General features: G+C 34.1%; 1 protein-coding gene across 1 annotated transcript in view; it reads right to left on the bottom strand.

The window, feature by feature from the left end:
• Positions 1-22,872, bottom strand: part of TEX15 (testis expressed 15, meiosis and synapsis associated) — a 58,681-nt gene that overhangs the window by 16,607 nt on the left and 19,202 nt on the right. Inside the window, exons 3-7 of the mRNA XM_033103895.1 lie at positions 19,668-19,818; positions 12,028-12,193; positions 3,612-3,849; positions 1,337-1,483; positions 347-506 (exon numbers count right to left, since the gene is read on the bottom strand). Coding sequence (XP_032959786.1) covers positions 347-506; positions 1,337-1,483; positions 3,612-3,849; positions 12,028-12,193; positions 19,668-19,806 — 850 coding nt within the window. The 5' untranslated portion in view covers positions 19,807-19,818. The remainder of the gene's footprint in view (positions 1-346; positions 507-1,336; positions 1,484-3,611; positions 3,850-12,027; positions 12,194-19,667; positions 19,819-22,872) is intronic.

Here is a 22,872-nt window from a genome sequence, read left to right as displayed (position 1 = left end):
ATGAATGTTTAAAATTGCATGTCTGGAATATGAATAAAACTGGAAAGTGTCCAAATAGTCCCAGAGGAACAGTGTATATAGTCACAAAATCGAATACTGTGTGTATGCACATATATGTGAATGAAAATGAAGAAACTACAGTTATACATCAGAATGACAGAATCACACAAATATACTGAGCAAAATAAGTCACAAAATATCTGCAATATAATTCTAGATACAGAAAATTGAAAATAGGTAAAGCACAACTATTTTACTTAGAGAATCATAATGTATTAGAAAATAATATTCAGATGTTGTAAGACTAGCTCATATGCTACTGAAGTAGAATACTGTACTATCTTACCAGTCCTCTTAGGCAATCCTGAGAGGACTCTCAAAGATGTCACATGGTGTCCATTATCTACTTTTTGACCAATAAATTTTACTGTTACTATTGCGTATGGAAGACACTGCCTAGGTTTATCAACTGGCTTTGATAGAATATCGTATTCATAGAAGTATACCTGAAAGATAAAGAAGAAAAAGAACATTTTTATGCTGATTAATTTTAGCAGACTTGAATAAGCCCATATTTTTAAAAAACTAATATAACTGCATGATGTTATTTATTCATCTGCTTCCATATACTATCCCTTCCTCTCCCCGCCTTCTTCTACCCTAGTTTTTTTGAGGGTGCACAATTTTTTTCCCTAGCACATATTTTTTCCTTGGTTGGCTACCAATGTTGGCAGAAACAGACAGTATCTGTTTTTAAATGTAAAAAGTATTTTTCCATGAAAAGTTCAATGTTTTGCATGTGCTGTGAACCACTATACTATATTTTATTTGGTTGGAAAAGTTAATTAGGAAAATAACCATAGCTTAATACATTTTACATGTGGGAGCATATACATACCTCTAGAAATTTATCTTCATTTAACTATCTATATGATTATATATATATATATTATACATATAATTTAATCTTCTGTAGAAGATTAAAAGGTTTACTGACTCAACAACATACGACAGAAAATTACTGTGTCACATATAATGACTGACACAAAAGCTGGCGCGTTTTGCAAGAGAGGAATTAATCTATGGAACATCTACATAAAAGCAGTCACAGTACTTTGAACAGAATTAAATATCAACTTAAAAACTTCTTTACCAACATTCTCAGATCACAAATATTAAAACGTCTTTCACTATTTATTTATTTAAAGTCATATTATATTGAGTGACTTAAAAGAGATTTTCCTTTAATATTCTGGGAAGTTGTTTTAAGTCTTGTATCGTACAATGTAAAACACGTGACTTTCAAATAGTCAAATGAACTAAAACATTAACATACTGCTGATCTGTAGGCTTGTAGCTCAATGGTGTCTTTCAGAGAAGGTATACTTCTTGACATATGGCAATCAAAATTAGGAGAAGGATCCAAGGAAACTTTGTTTTTATCCACTGAAGGTTGAATTTTCTTCACTTTTCCAAAGATAACCTTAAGGCAAAAAAGCCAAAAAAAAAAAGGCAAAAAAGCCATAAAAAATACACCAAAGCACTTTAAACTTTCATATTTGAATAGAAGAGTAAAGATAGCTCTCTTTTTTAAAGAAAGAAATACGAATGGAGAGATAATTCATGTTCCAGATGAATGAGATAACTTATGGTAATTATGTCAATTTCCTCCAAATTAAACTCTAAGACTACAGTAATTCCAATAAAAATTTCAGAAAATATATTTGTAGAAATGAGTTTTAGTCTAAAAACTTATCTAAAAGACTAACCAAATAAGAATACCCTGACAATTCTGAAAAAACTGTTTCAAAAAGTTTTTGGGTCAGATATAGAGAATGATGGAACAGGACAGGTGACCTGTACTTCCAGATATTAAATACTTTTTAAAAGGATGGTACTACCACAATAAAAGGCAGAGAGGGGGAAGAATTGAAGAAAATAAAACCTCTAAGTAAGTCCAAGCATCTATAAAAATATAATACTAAAAGTACCATTTGAAGTAAGTGAAGCAAAAACAGATTATTCAATAAATGGTATGAAACAAATGAAAATAAATTCCTTTCATAATCTATGCACAAAAATAACAAGCAAGTTATATATTTAAGTAATGTAAACATTGTAGAAATATTAGCAAATCTTTATCTCATCTCAAAGTGATAATTCTTTTCTAAGCATGTGTGCCAAGAAACTGTAAATCAAAAACAGACTTCACTGTAAAATATTCAAAAATTTCTGAAAATCAAAAATAAATGAATATAAAATTTAAAAAAATATGAACATGAGTAAGTTATGAAAGACAATGAGGAAGAATATGGAATTAATATAAAAACAAGTACACATTTTATTTAAAATCAGCAATTCTATGACTTATTTTTTAAATATGCTAATATATTCATTCAAAATTAAAAACAATACTAAATGTAATGTGGAATCCTATATATTTGGATACTGGAAGAGAAAAAACATTAGTGGAAAAACTGGCAAAAACTGAATAAAGTCTGTAGTTTAGCTAACAGTACTGTATCAATATTAGTTTGTTTTCATTTTATTAATTTTTATTCCTCTTTATTTTTAATTGAGATATAATTGACATATACAATGTTAGTTTCTTAGTTTTGACAAATGTGCCATAGTTATGTGAACAATTAACATAAGGGAAGCTGGGTGTATATATACAGGTACTATACTATCTTTGTAACTTTTCTGTAAATTTAAAGTTATTATAATGCAAAATAAAAAGTTTATTTGAAAAAATGAAAACATTAAGTGATAAAACATTACACAGAGAAAAACCTAGCTCTCAAGATAAATGTTAATGAATCAATGATGCTTACAAATAATTACAAAAAAAAAAAAGAAAAAAACAAGAAACTGGCAAAGGATATTTATACACAATTCACTGAACATTTCCAATAAATATATGTAGACTGTTTAAAGGCAGCAGAATTATGAAAAAAGAAAAAAAACTGAACCAATGAGAAACTTTCACATATTAGACTGGCAAAGATTTTTTTAAAAAGCGTAATAGACAGAGTTAGTGAGGGTGTGAGATAACAAGCATTCCCACACACTGTGGATAGAAATGTCAATTAATACAAGCTGCAAAACAGTTCACAAGTCCCATATACCTGTACCCAGCTTTCCCTAATGTTGACAACTTACATAAGCATGGCAAAATCATCAAAACTAAGAAATTAACATTGTATAATACGTTTAACTAAGATAAACAGAAAGAGTTTAGTAACTTTAGCTTAAGCTAGAATAATTATAACCAATGTTTTGAAGGACACTTAAAACACTCTGGTATTAATTACGGCCCGAACAAAAGAAAGAGGGTCAATTAGGACAGAAGAATATCTTCATTGGCACGACAAAGATGATAAAGGCTGCTTTTACTTACTTGCAGTTTCGTTTTGTGTTGCACCCCCAATCAGATTCAGAAATAGGGAAAAATTTCAAATGATGATGATGATAGTAATAAATATAATTAATATTTATTTTACATAATGTAACTTAAAAATACTAATAATTCATAGTGAAAGGTAACTTATGTTAAGGTCAATTTAAAACAAACTGAATATAATATTTAATATTTGTTTTACGCTACCTACCTTAAAAATTATAATACTTTCTACAGTAATGCTTCTAGATTGAGCATAATTCAAGGCAACATCAACATGTCTAAATATATAAATTCCAAGAAGAGGATTTCCTAATATCTTCAATGTAGATGCTTTGGTACTTATTCCATTCTGATATACTTCAGTCACATCACTCTGAGGAAGTGCTAGAAAGCAGAAATGCTCTTCAAGTTCTCTGCCATTTCTTCCACTCTCACGCATCTCTGACCTAAAGCAAAACAAACATCTTGTAGTTAAATGAGAACATCAACAAAATTTTCAAGAAGATAAATATTTCAGCTTACTGCAGTTAGAAAACAAGACATTTATTCATAACGTTCAGAGGTGCTACTATCCTATGGAAACAAGTTAGGCTGAAAATCATCTAAGGAAAGAATTTAAGAAGAGTTAGATTAACTGCTTGTTCCAGAATTATGAACTGTATAAGCCAGTAATAAGGACTAACATTTCCTAAGTGTTGCTAATATGCCCAACACTGTTAAGATTTAACCTTTGCATTTTATCATTTTGTTCTCAACTCCCTCCAAATTGAGTTGCTATATTATTATTATTATTGTTATTGTTTTAATTGTACACATTTTTAAAATGAGGAATATGATGTTCAGAGTTAAAACTTGCCAAAGTAGTAAAGTGACAGAGTTGAAATTATTCCAGAACTCAAGTTGTTATTTGTGTTTTGGAGGAAAGGATATGCATTTCTTAAATAGATATATATAGAGAGACACATACATATGTATATGGTCAATTATTAGGGACATTCTCCATTCATTCTTCAGGGATCTAGATAGCATTTGGGAGAAACAAGCAAGAATTTGATTACACATTCGTATCTTAGTAGTAAGAAAATTATAAATCATCCTTAGAAAAGATTATAATCTGAAGTACAGATACTCTTGAAATCTTGACTACATTCAAAAACCACTTAAAAATATAAAACAAGTATTGCAGCCCCCCCACCGCCAAGTGACGGATTATACAGGGCAATCTACATGGCTTGCTCAAGAGTAGTACTAGCAGCTTGTGTGGCAGAGGTTCAACCACTGGGACAGAAACATGATTCCAAATGATTATCAGCAATGGGGAACCTCTAGAACCTAGAAAGCAATGTGTATACCACAAAAGGAAAATTGTTTTTAAAAACCCAACGCTACCAGTATTTGTTATTTCCTGGAACAGCACTCACAGAATTTGTATAAAGTATAGTATACACATTAGTGTATTAATATATATTTTGAATGACTCACCATTAACAGTAGACAGGGCCACAAAACACATGGCCAACAGGTACAATCAAGACTAACTGATTAGATCACGACCATTTCTCTCAGTTCCTGGGAATATCAACCTTAACTTTCAACTTCACGTGTCATCGTTTCCTGCTCTTGCTTCCAATTTGACATCAGTAGATTCTGTGAACCACTAAGATCTCTATGTTGATTGTTAAGATTTAATTTTCACAGAGGTATTATAATACTACTTTGTTTTCCCAATTTCTCAATTAATTTTTCTTAGAATCTGGAAAAACATTAACTTTCTGAGCAATACCTGGTAGGAGTGCCTGGAAAGAGACAGGTATTTGCTCAGAAAGTTAATTTTTTCCCACATGGAAACACAACAATAACAGAAAAGATGGGAGGGAGGGAGGAAATTGAAATACATTGTTGTAAGGTCTTACAATACACATGAATATAACATTATATGAAGGTACACTGTCATAAACTAAAGGTGTATAATGCAAACCCTAGAGCAGGGTTTCTCAACAGTGCACCACTGACATTTTGGGCCAAATAATTCTTTGTGTTACCTAGTCATCTTACTGGCTAAACATTATATCCTCTTAAGGGATTGTGTAGAATGAAAAAATATAACATTAAATATCTGACCCAGTGCTCCAATAACCTACATAACTCAAAGTAGAAAATATTTTCTGGAGTTTGTATTGGTAATAATATATAATAATAAATACTTTGTAGTTTCCAATGTATGTTTTCAGAATTACATTTGAAAAAAATTTAGGACTAAGCCTAATTTAGATAATAAAAATGACCAATAAAATTAGAACTATTTCTAGATCTAAAAAGTGTTGTAAGAGGTCAAGTTTCTGAAGTTATTCAGACACTAGGATCTATGTTAGCTTGTTAAATGACAGAAGCTCTGAGTCTCAAGACTTCCTTTTCAGAGACAATAGGTAAAATGAATCTTAATAGTCTTGTGTGTGTATAGTAACATGTAATCAGATAAGAATATGAACACTTTCTACATACAAAGTGCTCTATTACCAAGAGATATTAATACCCATCAGATTCTATGCTAATAGGGTATTTATATTATCTTAAATATAAAAACTACATAAGAGTTAAGAATGATTTTCCAGAAATATTTTCTCATGTTTTTATGCAGAAATACTAATGAAGAATATGTGTCACAATTTGTCAGTACCCGAACCTTACACATACTTTAAGCTCTGAAGCTGAAAGTTCAAAATCAACCCAGCATTCAAGTGTTAATTTTGTAGATATACTCTTGGTTGTGCATTGGTCATTATTTTTAAACCATTTTTTCATTAAACATTAACCAAATGTAAAAGAGATAAGAAAACTTCATTGATGAAGAAATTATATATAAGTTAACACAGCACAACGAATAAGTGGTAGAAAGAGGATTAGTATCTTAGATATCTTTTGGAAGACTAAGAACTTATAATTAACTGTGCTACCATGTCTATCTACTGAAACCAACTACGAGTACAAGGTATAAGTGTCTCAAATAGAATGCCTATGTCAGAGTTAATTACATTACACAGAATAGGTTCCATCAGTAAACCAATAAAGGCAAGAGGAATGGGGCAAAGGACAACTTGTATATAGTAGGTTAAATGGAAATTTGTTTTTGAGTAAATAAAAACTATAAGTATCATTAACTCCAAGTTTAACTGGAAACAAAAAATGCTATTTAGCTACTGCTACTGGTTGGTTATGTGGCCATTGAGGGGACCTAGAGGAAAGAATGAAAGTATTAAGTATGTTTTCTAGGAAAAGTTAAAGAATATGAAGTAATTTGCTTTAGGGAGCTTGAAAGGGAACTTAACTGTTTTCAAATTCATCAAACTGCTGGTGATAAGTGATCACTGTCCAGTTAGTAGAATGTGAAATTTATGAAATGAAGCACAGACAGCTAAGAGAAGTTGGGATTTAACAAAGTTTAAATAAGAAAGAAAATTTTGATTCAAGGTTAGTGACGTTACAAAGATGGTAGAGTAGAAGACCCCAGTCTCTGGCTCCAACAAAGATCAATAATCAGACAGCTATCCATGAACAGAAACAGCTCTGGGAGAGCTCTGGAGCCCACTTAAAAAACTTCAGCAACACAGAGGCACAAAAACTTGAGAATAACTGCACAAAAAGAGGACAAACAGCTTCAATTTGCCTGTATCATCCCACCCAAACCAGCATTGCTCAGTGCTAAGAGGGAATTCCACGGTAGAAAGATTTCCCCTTGCTCGGAAAGTGAGCGTTATGCTAAATGAAATAAGTCAGGAAAAAAAAAGAAGACATATACCATTATGATCTCACTGCTACGTGGAATCTAAAAACATCATAGAAACAGAGTGCAGAATGGCGGCTGCCAGTGCCTAGAGTGGGGGCAATGAAAAGATGTCGGTCAAGGTACAAAGTTTCAGTTACAAGATAAATAAGTTCCGAGGATCTAACGTACAGCATGGTGACTATAGTTAATACTGTATTGTATACTTAAAATTTGCTAGGAGAATAGAGCTTTAATGTTCTCACCATAACAACAAAATGGTTCCTTTCTTAGGCTCTAGGAGAGAATCTCTTTCCTTGTTGGCAGGATTCAGTTACTTAAGAGTTAGAAGACTGACGTCCAGTTTCCTTGATGGCTGTTAGTTGAAAGCTATTCCCAAGTTCTAGAAGTTACCCGCTTTCCTTGGCTCCTAACACATTTCTTCCATCGTTAATGCCAGCAAAGGCAGGCTAAGGCCCCTCTCTCATACTTCTCTTATTCTGTCTCCTCTCTCTGATCCACTCTTCTGTCTCCCTCTTACATTTTTAAGAGCTTATATAATTAAACAGGGCTCACTGAAATAACTGAGGATAAACACCCATTTATCTCAAGGTCCTTAACCTCAATCACATCTGCAAAGTTCTTTTTGTTATGTAAGTAACATATTCGCAGGTCTGGAAATCGGGGTGTGAGTAACTTTGGGGGAGCACTATGCCGTTTACCACAGGCAGATTCTGAACGTATCTAACCCCTCAACAATATCAGGAAGTCAAGTGTTTTGTCCTTGACCGTACACCGCTGTCCACAGCTTTAGCTTTATCTATGTCATGGCTTCTCTCATGGCCATTAAAAGCGCTGCCAGCAGCAACTCGGCAAACTGGATTCCTTGTTCACAGCCACCAATAGGGACAATGACTTGACCTATCAGGATTTCCAAGCAAGTCTCCCATTGTGTTCTATTGAACTGAAAAAAGGGAGAAAATTCTGAGACGTCCTAAATTAAATTACAATAAAGAGGTTAATCAGTTAACAACTGCAGGGCAAAACCAACAAAACACTGCTTACATTCCGCAATGTATGTTGAAACTTTGAATTAACTTATTGACTAGGCTTCTACATCAGTAAACCAATAAAGGCAAGAGGAATGGGGCAAAGGACAGCTTAGACTAATTATGTAATAAGATGATTTAGAATTATTAGGGAGACTATAGTCTACTCATTTGGTGACCCTTTATACGTACTCTTCTTCCAACACATATACTTTCAAAAATGCTCATGCTCACACCAAACACCATCAATCCACTTCACAAAAGGGAATAACCCAAAGTCCCATCCAGTTATTGCATCCAACTTCAGATCCATGATGTAATGTGCCTTAATTTCCAACAGGTATGGACAGAGATCCATAGGGTAACATCCATTTAAGCAATAAGTGGCTATAAAATTTAAGTTATTTATACCCAAAATACATTGGTGGAATAAAAACAGGATAACTACAATTAAATTCAGAAAAGTGAAGAATGCTACAAAAATGGTCAGTGTTAACTGGCCCTTAGCTGAAAATATATCCTTCTAAAAAGTAGTTGCTAGAATTCTTTGCCTTCAAAATTCCAAAGGCTAGTAACCATAACAAGATCTTGTTTAGACAATGGTTCCAATTAGGAATATCCGTCTCCTGGCAACAAGACTCTGAAAACTTTCCATCCCCCAAAGCCCTGAATTTGGAATTGACTTTACTTATTGCAATTTGATACTACCAGTTTCTTCCCTCAGATTCTATTTAAAATATATCTTTACCGTAGAAATGTGAGGAGTTCCATTTACCAGGTGGAAAACGCTTAAAAAGAGGTATGTGGGAAAGGTAGAAGGCAATATATTTGTGTTGTGTGGAATACTTATTTCCCTTTAACCCTCTTTCCTTTTAAACCCATAGTCACATTAACTTCGGAAAAGGTGAATTCTTTACTTCAAGCTAATCTTGCAAAGCTGGATTTGTGAAACTAGGCCTTAAACTGAAAGGCTCTTTCTTACTAATTCTGAATTTTCAAGGCCTCTTGGATTTAAGCAGAAAATGGTCAAGGCACTTCAATATCCTGACTTTTTCATACAATTTTGTCCCAAATCAGAGCCTCATAAAGCACATGGTCTATGCCCTACGGTATAAAGGATTATCACCAACTTTCCATCTGGCAACAGTGGGAGTCCTTATTTCCATCTTTCCAGGTTAAATCTGTATTTTAGAACCTCTTATGTATAACTACCCCTTTCCTAGTACCAAATTCAACATCAGTCGGAATACTACTGACTTCAAATACAGAAATCTATTCAAACTGGCTTAAAAATAACTTTTTATAACAAGAAATTCAGAAATCAAGCAATCAGGGTTGATCAATTCCATGGCTCCAGATGTCATCAAAGATCCAGGTTTTTTCATCTCTTTGTGCTGCTATCCTTAGCTTTAGGGTAACCAAACACTAGTCTCTACTGATTATCCCAAGAGTGCTATCAGTAGCTTAAGCAACATGCTTCCTTGTTCACATCAGATTGGCTTCTCTTCCTCAGAGACGCCCCCAAGCGAATCCATCCTCAGTGTGTCATTGGCCCAAACCGATTTAGTTCTGTCCACCCTTCGAACCAATCAAAGTGGATGACATTAACCATGGATGGCTCAGAGTACTCATCTGGAGAGGAATGTAAATTGAGATTGCAAGTTCAAATTCAACCACGGTATCTGACAATCTTTAAAATGATATCCTTTTATACAAATTTGAAGTGCTTAAAAGTAAGTTACCTTAAAATAAAAAAGGATCAAGTAAGGTAATTAACTTAAGAATTCAGTTTCTCTTTTACCCATTAAGACCAGATCAAGTTTCTTCAAAACATATCTCAAGACTCCTAGGAAAAATAATCAATCCCTCTATCTTTATTATAACATTGTATTTTATATTTAGCTGTATGTCTTCTCCACTAGAACGTAAACTCTTTAAAGCTGAGGAGAAAACATTTTTCTCTGAGGGTGTCAAATTCAGTATTTTCAACCCATGGTTGGGAATGTGCATATGCGGAGAGCCGACTGTAGTTGTATGAGGATTTTCGACTGCATAGTTTGAAAATCCTGGGGGTTAGGGAACCCCCAAGGGAACCCCCCAAGTAACCCCCCCCTAAACCTTACGTTGTTCAAGGGTCAACTGTAATATCTGACATGGTAGGCACTCAAATGTTTAATGAATAATCTAATACATAGATGTTTATATTAATGTGTTTTTGCTGCTTTCACACTTAGGAAGTGGTAGATGGAATGTAGGTAAGTAAAGATTGGTATTTTTTGGGACCTACTTGCTTTTGCTGAGACCACAGATTTATAAACTCTCTAAGGGGAGTGATAAAAAGAAAAGCCAGAGGCAATCAATATTATTAACGCTTTTTCTTTTTATTCTATTACTGTACTATTCTGCTAACCATTTTTCCCCCTCTCTACCTGTGCCTTAACGATACTTAAGGGTACTTCTTACCATCATTGATTTTTAAACACACAAAATTAGGTTAAATAAAAATTTAAAGTTAAATTTAAGTAATAAAGTGCCCACTGTGTTGCCAGACTCAGTTTCATACTATGGACATAAAAACAAGATAAAACTTACAATGTTGTAGGAGAATCAAACAAAACCAACATATTGTGGTTAGTCTTATAAAACCAGTATAAAGTATTATGGGGAAAAAGTGAGTTTGTCTAATTGGGCAAATACCTAAGAAACCAACATGTTGGTCATTTAGAATGTGCTAACACGGCTTGTATTGTTGGATATTTTAACTTTTCTATAACCATAACAAGGAGAAATAATTGGTTGAAAATTAAGTGTTATGCAACAGCAGGGAGGCATTATGAAAAAGGACAAAAATTTTTAATGCCTAAAGGAACCAAAATCAAAGAACAATGCCAGGAATTCATTTTGATCAAACTGTTATTTCAGTCTGGAAATAGCAGAATATATCCAGTCCATTCTACTTTTGCTCAAAACTGGTTTTTAAATAATAGAATATGCCATCAACTAATTCTATCATTCCCACCAATTCTCCCAAAATAACACTGAGTGGGGTAGTCATGTGTGAGTCAAAAGGAAATGATTCTAAAACAACAACAACAAAAGGAATCAAAACATTCCAAAATGAGTTGTAAGTGTGGGTCCATCAGCTTTTAAGATAAATATGAATTGGTGAAGAAGGCAAGTTCAGATAATGAAAACGCTATACTAAATTTTGTTCACACAAGATCTATACCTATAAATACAAAATATTTACTATAAAAACTTTGCATATGCTCTTATTCTTTCGTTTCAAAATAACATAATGGAATGTGCCTTCCCCAAAAGCAGAAGGGGTATTTTTTTAAAAATTAAGTGTTAGAAATAGTACTTCTAGTGGAATAGCTGAAAATAGCCAGCTACAATCTTGCCAACTGAAAACATCAACTCAGTCTCTGAGAGGCTGCATGAAGGAAAAAAGTTACCTTCTATATACTTTAATTGCTGTTTTGTATTGTAGGAGGCACAAGGGATCTACAAAATGGCTGCTTAATAAATGTACTGATGTATTGCTTCTGAAAATTTTATAAAGATTAAAAAATTAGGAATGTCTGAAATCTGGCTACATTAATGTATAAAACTTACTAATCAAATCTCACAGCATTTCACTATTACAAAAGGCTATGAGAAGGCAACAAAATAATGAATAAACAATCTCTGTACTTATTTTCTTAGTAATACTTATCAAATTGCAAACAGTATAAATAACAAATTCATGTAAGACTTCAGAGCAAAAACAAACAAAACAAAATCTCAAACTTCTTTAGGTCATAGTAACTTACCTCTTAGAAGTAAAATTTTTTTCCAGACCCTCATTGTGAACGAGTTTTGTATCTCCAAACTGCCATGATGACTGTAGCTCACAGCTTACATCAAGCCGGCACTGGTTAAGAATATCGTGTATGAAACTATACTCTCTAGTATTGGTGTGACAAGATGATAAATAAACTAAAGATAAAGAAAAGGATAAGTGGTTATTTGTGTTTAAAATAACATCACTGTATATCTCTGTACAATGACAACTGTGTATCTGACATAAGACACAAAAAACCAAGTACCTGAAATTTTCATTAACATCTGGAGGCAACAATGTATATTTAAGGTTTTCTAACAGTAATAAAGACTTCCTATATCTAATGTAAATGAAAATATGAACCTTGTTTTTCTCCACATACCTACTGGAGTCCCTGAAAGTTGACACAGATATACTAGATAATAGTAGAATTCAGGTGACTCATTTTCAACTTAAGATGTACACTGACTCTACAACATGCATTGTTACACTCATATCTGGTAGCTACTGTTAGCACAAGAGTATTCCTTACATTTCTCCAAAATAAGACAATCTATGCATTAGCAAACTAATTTGTTATTTTGACTTGCAAAAATAATGAGAACATCTTTGTAAAATGCTGACTGACATAGTGGCATGAATAACAGGTTAACAGACTTTCTCAAGAAAATGATCAATGTTTTAAGCATTGCTGTATTAAGTTGATGCAAAAAAGGATCAAAACCCTTAAGGAAGAAGACACAGGAAAGCATGGAATAGATACAGCTGATTCCAGTTATCTGTGGTAGTTACAGTCTATTTAAGTTGCCACCAACACTGAATTAGTGAATATAGGCATACCTCGGAGATGTTGCTAGACCATTGCAATAAAGAGAATGTTATAATAAAGTGAGTCATATAAATTTTTGTTTCCCAGTACATACAAAAATTATGTTTATACTATACTGTAGTCTATTAAGTGTGCACTAGCATTATGTCTCAAAAAGCAAATGTGCATACCTTAATTAAAAATACTTTGTTGCTAAAAAATTCTAACCATTATGAGCCTTAAACAGGTGAAAATCTTTTTGCTGGTGGAGGGTTGCGGTGGCTGCTGGCTGGTCAGGGCGGTGACTGCGGAAGGTTGGGTAGCTGTGGCAATTTCTTAAAACGAGACACCAATGAAGTCTGCTGCAGTGATTTGACTCTACCTTTCCCAAAGGATTTCTCTGTAGCATGTGATGCTGTTTGATAGCAAGTTACCCACAGAACTTCTTTCAAAATTGGAGTCAGTTCTCTCAAACCCTGCTGCTGCTTTATCAACTAAGTTTACGTAATATTCTAAATCCTTTGTTGTCATTTCAACACTTTGCACCAGGAGTAGAAGCCATCTCAAAAAATCACTTTCTTTGCTCATTCATAAGAAGCAACTCATCTATTAAAGTTTTATTGTGAGATTGCAGCAATGTAGTCCTATCTTCAGGTTCCATTTCTAATTCTAGTTTTCTTGCTATTTCCATCACCTCCGCAGTTACTTCCTCTACTGAAGTCTTAAACTCCTCAAAGTCATCCATGAGGGTTGGAACCAATATCTTCCAAACTCTTGTTAATGTTAATATTTTGATCTCTTCTTATGAATCATGAATGTTATTAGTGGCATCTAGAATAATAAATCCTTTCCAGAAGTTTTTCAATCTATGGATGTTGGGTTAGCAGGCATGAAAAGAATCTCGTACATCTCCATTAGAGCTCTTGTGTGACCAGGTGCATTGTCAATGAGCAGTAATATTTTGAAAATCTTTTTTCCTGAGCAGTAGGTCTCAACAGTGGGCTTAAAATATTCAGTAAACCATATTATAAACATGTGCTGTCATTCAGGCTTTATTGTTTTATTTATAGAGCACAGACCAAGTAGATTTAGCATAATTCTTAAGGGCCCTAGGGTTTTTGGAATGGTAAATGAGCATTGGCTGGAACTTAAAGCCAGCTGCATTAGCGCCTATCAAGAGAGTCAGCCTGTCCTTTGAAGCTTTGAAGCCAGGCATTGAGTTCTCTCTACGTTATGACAGCCCTAGATGGTATTGTTTTCCAATCTAAGGTTGTTTCATCTACAATGAAAATCTGTTGTTTAGTGTAGCCACCTTCACTAACCTTAGCTACATCTTCTGGATAACTTGCTGCTTTACCTTGTACTTTCATGTTATGGAGACATCTTATTTCTTTAAACCTCATGAACCAACCTCTGCTAGCTTCAAATTTTTCTTCTGAAGCTTTCTTGTCGCTCTCAGCCTTCACAGAATTGAAGAGTTAGGCCCTTGCTCTGGTTTAGGCTTTGGCTCAATGCAATGTTATGGCTTGTTTGATTTTCAATCCAGACCATTCAAACTTTCTCCACATCATCAATAAGGCTGTTTCACTTTCTTCTCATTCGGGTGTTCACTGGAGTAGCACTTTCAATTTCCTCCAAGAATTTCTCATTTGTATTCAAAACTTGGCTCACGATTTAGCACAAGGGGCCTACCTTGTGGCCTATCTCAGCTTTCGACATGTCTTCCTTATTAAGCTCGATGTTTTCTAGCTTTTGATTTAAAGTGAGAGGCATGCAACTCTTCCTTACACTTGAACACTTAGAGGCCATATTGTCTCAGTGAAAAGGAAGGCCTGAGAAGAGGAAGAGAGATGAGGGGAACCACCAGCTGGTGGAGCAGTCAGAACACACACATTTATTGACTAAGCTCACCATCTTAATTAAACAGGTGCTGTTTGTGGCACCCCAAAATGATTATACTAGCAACATTAAAGATCGCTGATCACCATAACAAATATAATAAAAATTTTGAAATATCACAAGAATTACCAAAATGTGAAAGAGACATGAAGTGAGCAAATGTGGGGAAAATGGTGCTGATAGACTTGATAATGATATCCCATTTCATTCCTGATGGTAGTAATTTGAGGCTTGTATCATTTTTCTTTGTCAGTCTTGCTAAAGGTTTTGTTGATTTTTTTTGATCTTTTCAATCCACTAGCTGTTTCATTTATTGATTTTCCTTTCTTCTGCTTGTTTTGGGTTTATCATGTTATTCTTTTTCTAATTTAAAGTGGAAGCTTAGATTACTGATTTGAAACCCCTTCCTATTCTCGAATGTAAGTATTTAGTTTGCAAACTTGCCACCATTCGCTTACACTGGCAGCACTGTATAAACAGCTCGGTAAGGTTTCATAACCTTGGTATATCAGTGTCTCACAGCTGTGTTCATGTCGACATGTGGCAGTGTCTTGCTGAGTGGTGTTCATTATTGTTGTTACGTGTTTTTGTGTGCCATCACGAGAATGTCTGAGCTTGAACTAGAGCAACGAACAAACATTAAATTTCTTATTAAAATTGGCAAGAGTGGAAGTAAAATCAGGGACATGTTAGTCCAAGTTTATGGGGATAATGTCATAAGAAAATGGCAGTTTACAAATGGATGAATGGTTTTTCTGAGAGGCGAGAATGCTTCACTGACAAAGAGAGGTCAGGGCGGTCAGTAACGAGCAGAACTGACGAAAATATTGCAAAAATTCATTGACCTGTGCCTCAAAATCGTCAGTTGACTGTGAGAAGCATAGCAGATCAGTAACGAGCAGAACTGACGAAAATATTGCAAAAATTCATTGACCTGTGCCTCAAAATCGTCAGTTGACTGTGAGAAGCATAGCAGATCAAGTAAACATCAGCAGAGAAAAAGGAAAATCTTAACTGAAAATCTTGGCATGAGAGGTGTGTGCAGAAATGATCCCGAAGGAGCCTACCAATGAACAAAAGCAAAAGAGAGTTGAAGTTTGCCAACACCTTTTGGAGAGGCAAGACGATGTTTTGGGCTGTGTTATCATTGATGATGAAACATGGGTGTACCAATACGACCCTGAAACAAAGCGCCAAAGTGCACAATGAAAGTCAGTCAATTCTCCACGACCAAAAAAGTTCCCTCAGTCCAAATGAAGAGTCAAAACAATGTTGCTAACCTTTTTTGATATCAGAGGGATTACTCATTATGAATTTGTACCAAATGGACAGTCAACCAAGTTTACTATTTGGAAGTGCTCAAAGGCTGCGTGAAAAAGTTAGATAAAAACGACCTGAACTTTTTGCCAACAATTCATGGCTCTTGCATCACAACAATGCACCAGCTCACATGGCACTGTCTGTGAGGGAGTTTTTAGCCAGTAAACAAATAATTGTATTGGAACACTGTCCCTACTCACCTGATCTGGCCCCCAATGACTTCTTTCTTTATCCAAAGACAAAGGAAATATTGAAAGGAAGACATTTTGATTCCATTCAGGACATCAAGTGTATGAAAGCTCTGATGACCATTCCAGAAAAAGAGTTCCAAAATTGCTTTGAAGAGTGAACTAGGCACTGGTGTTGGTGCATAGCTTCCCAAGGTGAGTACTTTGAAGGTGACCATAGTGATATTCAGCAATGAGGTATATAGCACTTTTTCTACGATGTGTTTGTCAACTTAATTGTTGGATCTTGTATATTTGTTAACAATGGCTTTAGCTGTGTCCCTCAAATTCTGATATGTTGCATCTTCATTTTTATTCAGTTCAATGTTATTTTTTATTTCCTTTGAAATCTTATGAATATTTAGAAATATATTGTTCACTTTCCAAGTGTTTGGAAAATTATTTATTACTTTCTATTATTAATTTCTAGTTTGCATGTGGTCAGAGAACACATTCATGTAACTTCAATTCCTTTAAATATCTTGAAATGTGTTTCACATCCCAAAACATTGTGTCAAATGGGAGCTTAAAAAGGATGCCTATTTTGCCGTTGTTGGTAGAGAAATGTATAAATGTCAATTAGATCCTGTTGGTTGACAGCATATAGTTCTTCTATATCTTTGCTGATTTTCTCTCTTAGTAGTTCTATCAATTGTTGAGAGAGGTATGCTAAAGTCTCTGTTATTCTGGATTTGCCCATTTCTCCTTTTATCAATTTTGCTTTATGTATTTAGAAGCTCTGTTGTTTGGCGAACACACATTTAGTATTGCTATTGGTGGATCGACCTTTTCATCATTATTCAACATCTGCCTTTGTTCCTGATAATTTTCTTTCAAGTCTACTTTATCTGATATTAATATAGCCTCTTCTACTTTATTTTGATTGTTTGCATAGCCTTCCTCCATATGTTTAATTTCAGCCAACCTGTATCAGTATATCTGAAATGAATTTATTGACAATATATAGTTAGGTCATGTTTTTTATCTATTGTGTCTACCTCTGTCTTTTAGTTTATTTGGATCATTTATATTTAATATAATTGATATCCTAGGGCTTAAGCCTGCTATTTAACTGTTTATTTTTCCCTCAGTTGTTCAACTATTTCATTTTTCCTGCATTCCTATGTGTTACTTGAACATTTTTTAAAATTCTGTTTTGATTTATCTATAGTGTTTTATAAAAGTTTTAATTCTGAAATAACTAGACTCACATGAAGTTGTAATAAATAATACGGAAGATCCTATAGCTCATTTACCCAGTTCCCTCCAATGGTAGGTAACATCTTGCTTTATAATTGTCTTAAATACTTCCTCTATATACACTGGGAATCATTCACAGAATGTTATAATTTTTGCTCCAACTGTCAAACATAAGTAGAAACCTCAAGAGAAGGACAGTCTACTATATTTCTCTATATTTTTACTCTTTCTATTGTTCTTCCTTTGTTCTTAATGTTCCTAGCTTCTTTCGTCATTTTCTGTTTGGAGAACTTTCAGCGATTATTTTAGGGTGGATCTGCTGATAAAAAAAACTCCTTAAGTTTTACTTCACCTGAGAATGTCTATTTCACTTCTACTCCGGAAGGATATTTTTTGCTGGGGACAGAACTCTGGGTTGACAGTTCTTTTCTTTCTGCACTTGAAAATGTTGTGCTACTTCTTCTGGGATCCATAGTTTCTAATGAGACATCTACTGTCAAACAATTTTTCTCCTATAGATAACATGTGGTTTCTCTCTAGTTTCAAGATTATTTCTGCCCTTAGTTTTCAGAAATTTGATCATGATGTGCCTTGGCATATATTTCTTTGTGTTTATCCTGTTTAGGGTTTAATTAGACTTTTGAATGGATAGGTTTATGCCTTTTGACAAATTTGGGACATTTTCAGCCAATATTTCTTCAAATACTTTTTTAGCTTTATACTCTTTTACTTCTGGGACTCCAAGGACAAAAAAGATAGATTTTTTATTATTGTTCCACTGATCCCTAAAGCTCTGCTAATTTTTTCTGTTTTCTCTGTATAGTTCAGGCTGAGTAATTTCTATTATTATATCTTCAAATTCACTGATTATTTCCAGTGTTTTCTCAATTCTTCTCTGAAACTCATCCAAATGAGTTTTTGTTTCAATTATTACATTTTTCAGTTCCAAAACTTCTGTTTGGTTCATTATTACATTTTCCATTTCTTTGCTGAGATTTTCTATTTTTCCATTTGTTTCAAGATTGTTTAAATTGCTTGGTGAAACATCATTATGATGGCTGCTTTAAAAGCTTTGTCAGATAATTCCAACATCTGTTTCAACATGGTGTTGACATCTATCGATTATCATGTCTCATTTGAGATTTTCCTGGGTGGTGGTAAGATAAGTAATTATATTATATCTTGGTCATTTGGGGTATTAAGAGAGACTGGATCACATTTAATCTTGTGTTTTAACAAGCTTACTAAAACTGAGCTGGCAGGTGAAAGTGTGCCAGTAGGGAAAGGTGGGCGCAGATTCTTCACTATCAGGCAGGGATGAAGTCTTGGCTTTCCATAGGGTCTCCACTGATACTCGGGGGAGCGGGGGGATGTCTTTTACTGTGAGAAAGGGGTGGAAGTCTACGTTCTTACTCAGCCTCCACAGACACAATGGGAGAGGGATGGGTGCATTGTTACTGGTGGGTGTGACAGAATTCTATGCTCTCCACTTGGTCTTCACTGACTCTACTCACAGTGAGAAGGGGCAACTCACCATCACCGGGCAGAGGTGGAAATCCATTGACTCTGTAGAGGCGGGGGATGGCAGGGAGAGGAACTTGTTACTGCCATAAAGAGGAGAGTCATGGGTCTAGGCCTCCACTTGGCCTTTGTTGACAGAGGTGTAGGGGCTATGTTTTCTTTTTCCCCCTAATGTTTTGTAGAAATAGGGTGTTTATTGTCAAATAGGCTTCTGTCTTTCCAGGATGTTCCTTTCCCAGTTCTTGGTAAGAGATGCCAGACTTTTCTGGCGGCTTTTTGTGTCTGTGCCAATTGGTATTCCTGAGTTGTGGGTATTCAATCTGAGACAGCAGAAACAAAAAGAAAATCCAGAGAACTTACTGTTACATTATTTCTTGAGTCCCAGGGTCTGTAGCTGGTCTGTCTTCTTCTCTCCACCTTTCAAAGTTTTATGTTTGTTTTATATATGATGTTCAGAGTTTTTAGGTATATTTAGTGGGAGGGATAGGAGACATGTGTCTACTCCATTTTGTGTGGAACTAAAGTACAGGTGCATTTAAGGAATTAAAGAACTGACTTAACCTAATTTTACACAGTTAAAATAGAATATAAACTAAAAACCAGAGAAGCACAGTAATAGTTATGAAACAACCCCATCTTCCATAGAAATACTACCTTTCCCAGCTGTCCTCCTGATCTTGGGAATGGTGAATTTCTTCAAAGGATTGACTTGTATACCAGTAACTAATAAAGGTTCACTGGTTGAGTTCATTTTCCAGAGTGTCTTCTGTTTAGCAATCTCTTTCATTTCCATTTTATTGGTGGCCTAAAATCAACCCAAGGTTATTAAGCAAAAAGTAAGTTCAGAAGAGGCAATGGCAGTAAAATCATTTAAAAGTTCTTACACAGAACTAAATATATTCTTGCTCACACTTGCAACAGGTTTGAATCCCAATTTGCCAGGCTACCCAAAAGAGAATATGAATTAACAACGTTGGCTATTCTATAATATTAAAAAATACTTATTTTGTAGTATCTAACAGGCTTTTTCCTTATAATTCATGTACTTGTAATTGGGTAACAAAAATCTTCCATGTTCCTGAAAAGCTTAATAACTTCCAAACATCAATTTCTATTGTACTAACATTTGGTAAAATTCTTGCCAAATACTCTATTTTTAAAAGTGTTTTCCCTAAACACTTTTGTGAATATATGATGTTCTCTAAATCAGAATCTTTGGCTTTGAGAGAAACTTAGAAAGGTTGTAAACTAACTATTACATAGCTATCTCTACAATCGATGGCCTAAAACAGTCATTCATTGACTACGTTTCCTTAGTATCACTCTACAAATAAGGTTTAAGACATCATATAATGTCATAGTAATAACAACAAATTCCTTTTCCTCCCTCTTCCCTTCTCTCCTCAGTCCCCCTCCCCCTCCACACATTGATTATTAACCTTTCAAGTAGAGCTCATACTGGGTATCAAAGGAAAGCTATAGAGCTCACATACATGTAAATATGTATTTTTCATACCATTTCATAATATGGTTCATGGGCCTCCTGGTATCTATCAACTGCTTAGCTCAAACATTAAGTCACAATCCAAAGTAAGAGCTGCCAAAATTCTACAGACAGATCACAAAGGTAAGATTCTATATAAGGCTCATGGAGGATCCTCCCCCCATCCCTACTCCTCCTCCCTTTATGAAAGGTGTTCTTGCAATTTCTCAATCATATACAAGGACCAGAATAGGGAATGGACAGAGACCTCTACAAAGAGAAGAAAATCAGCCTCTCTCTCCTCCAGCAACACTAATAGACACTAGTAGTGTTTGCCTCCTAATAAGAATACCCTGAAGAGATACCAACTCCAGAGATAGCTGCCAACACTGCCATACTCAACTGGTCATTTCATAAGGGAAAAAAGGGAGAATAATTTATTTAGAATGACTTATATTACAAAGGTATACAATCATCAGTTGAATATACTTTACTTGAAGAGCCAAGTGCTGCAAAAATTCCCAATACTGACTTTAAATGCAGTTAGATTATATTTTCAGGAAAGACGGATGATATTTCAGCTGTGTGGTTTCTTATGAAATGTTCGACTAGTGGAATTTACTAATAAAGACTTCCGAAATTCACTGAATTTGTTTCTCAGTGCTTAGGAGAATATTTAACCACAAAGTAGCTAAGTGAAAAACTGATGAAATGAATATTCAGGGCACAGGTATTCAATGTCCTTCATTAAATAAGTTGCACTCAGCAATTTTTCAGATATAACTTTCAAATAGGAATAATACCCCTTTAACTTCAGCTCAAACAAATCAGCCCCATTAAAGAGGTAACAAATTCATGTATTTTTTTATGTTCACATATCACAGTCCCCAAACCATTATATTTATGTATATTATTTATCTTTACATATATTATGCAAAAATATATATTACATTTTGTAAAATATATACACTAGTCCTATAAACATTATCTATGTATTCATATATTATTTATTTTTCTGTATGTAAAAATGAAATCAGAAGTTTGAATCCTGAGGTGTCCACTGGGGTCCTGGATTATTCTAGGTGAACAGTGGTGAGTAGAGAGAAAAAAATCAATTCTAAAAATTTTAAGAATAGTTAATGTACTGCACATAGCAGGTCCTTAACAGATATTCAAACAAATGAACTAGTATATGTACTAAAGATCTCTAGTATATGAACTAAAGATCAAACATAAAAACCAAAAACAGAAGCATTCTTCAACAACTAAAATATCTATTCATACGTCTTAAGTGTATGTATATTATGAACAACTTTAAGCAAATACATTGAAAGATTATACAAAATAAATTATAAGAATATCACTACCCTATTACTATTAAGAATAAATTAAATCAGTAGTTACAAACTGATTCTAAAAATGATATTAATATAACATAAACAAGCCGAGTTCATCCTAGAAATGCAAGGGATACTTAGTGTTAGAAAATAATGTACATTTCATTTACTACATACACTTATTAAAGGAGAAAAATCAAGTAATTATATCAAAAGATACAGAAAAAGCATCTAATCAAATTCAAAACTCATTTATGATTTTTAAAATAAAAGCCATAGTAAAGAGGAATAGACAGATACATTCAGAACGTGATGATGGGTATCTACTGAAAATTTATAGCAAATTGATAAATGTAAGAAACACCACCTCTTAAATTAAGAATAAAACAAAAATACCCACTATCACTGTGCTTCCTTTAACAGTGTGCTGGAGGTGCTCACAAGAGAAGATGAGAAATAAAAATTATAAAGGATCTAAAAAGCTAAAGGGGAAAGGAAAAGGGCTTGGGAATTTCTGGGGGTGAAAGATAATAAGTCTCAGATGTTAAGAAAAAGCTTAGACCCAAATACTAGGCAGATTAAAAATTAATGTTATTTAGAAAGGCAAAAAACCATAATGGTTCAAATTTTAGTTCTACCATTAGTTATCAATGCTACATATCAGGCAAAATACCTAACTCTCTGAGGCTAATAGTATCAAATACCTCACATGTTTGCAATACTGGTACACAATAACTGCACACAATCACTAGGGTAATTCTGAGGCCAATACTAATGACACCAAGTTATAGAGTTTGTAAAGCTAGAAATCAAGTGATGTTGGTTCTAATCCTAGCTTTGCAATTAACCAATTAACCTTGGATAAGTCACTAACTTCCTCTGTAATGCATTACTCTGTATGCAGTAATGCATGGTAATACATCTTTCAGACACAAGTTAGTTGCAAAGGAATTAATCCCTTTTATGTCTAATAGCCAGGGCTAAGAACTTAATCCCCTCCAAGTATATTAATACTTTAAAAGAATATTTGTATTGAGTT

This window comes from Rhinolophus ferrumequinum, chromosome 4 (assembly GCF_004115265.2).
Source record: "Rhinolophus ferrumequinum isolate MPI-CBG mRhiFer1 chromosome 4, mRhiFer1_v1.p, whole genome shotgun sequence".
NCBI classification, from domain to species: domain Eukaryota; kingdom Metazoa; phylum Chordata; class Mammalia; order Chiroptera; family Rhinolophidae; genus Rhinolophus; species Rhinolophus ferrumequinum.
This window is presented reverse-complemented; position numbering and strand designations above follow the sequence as displayed.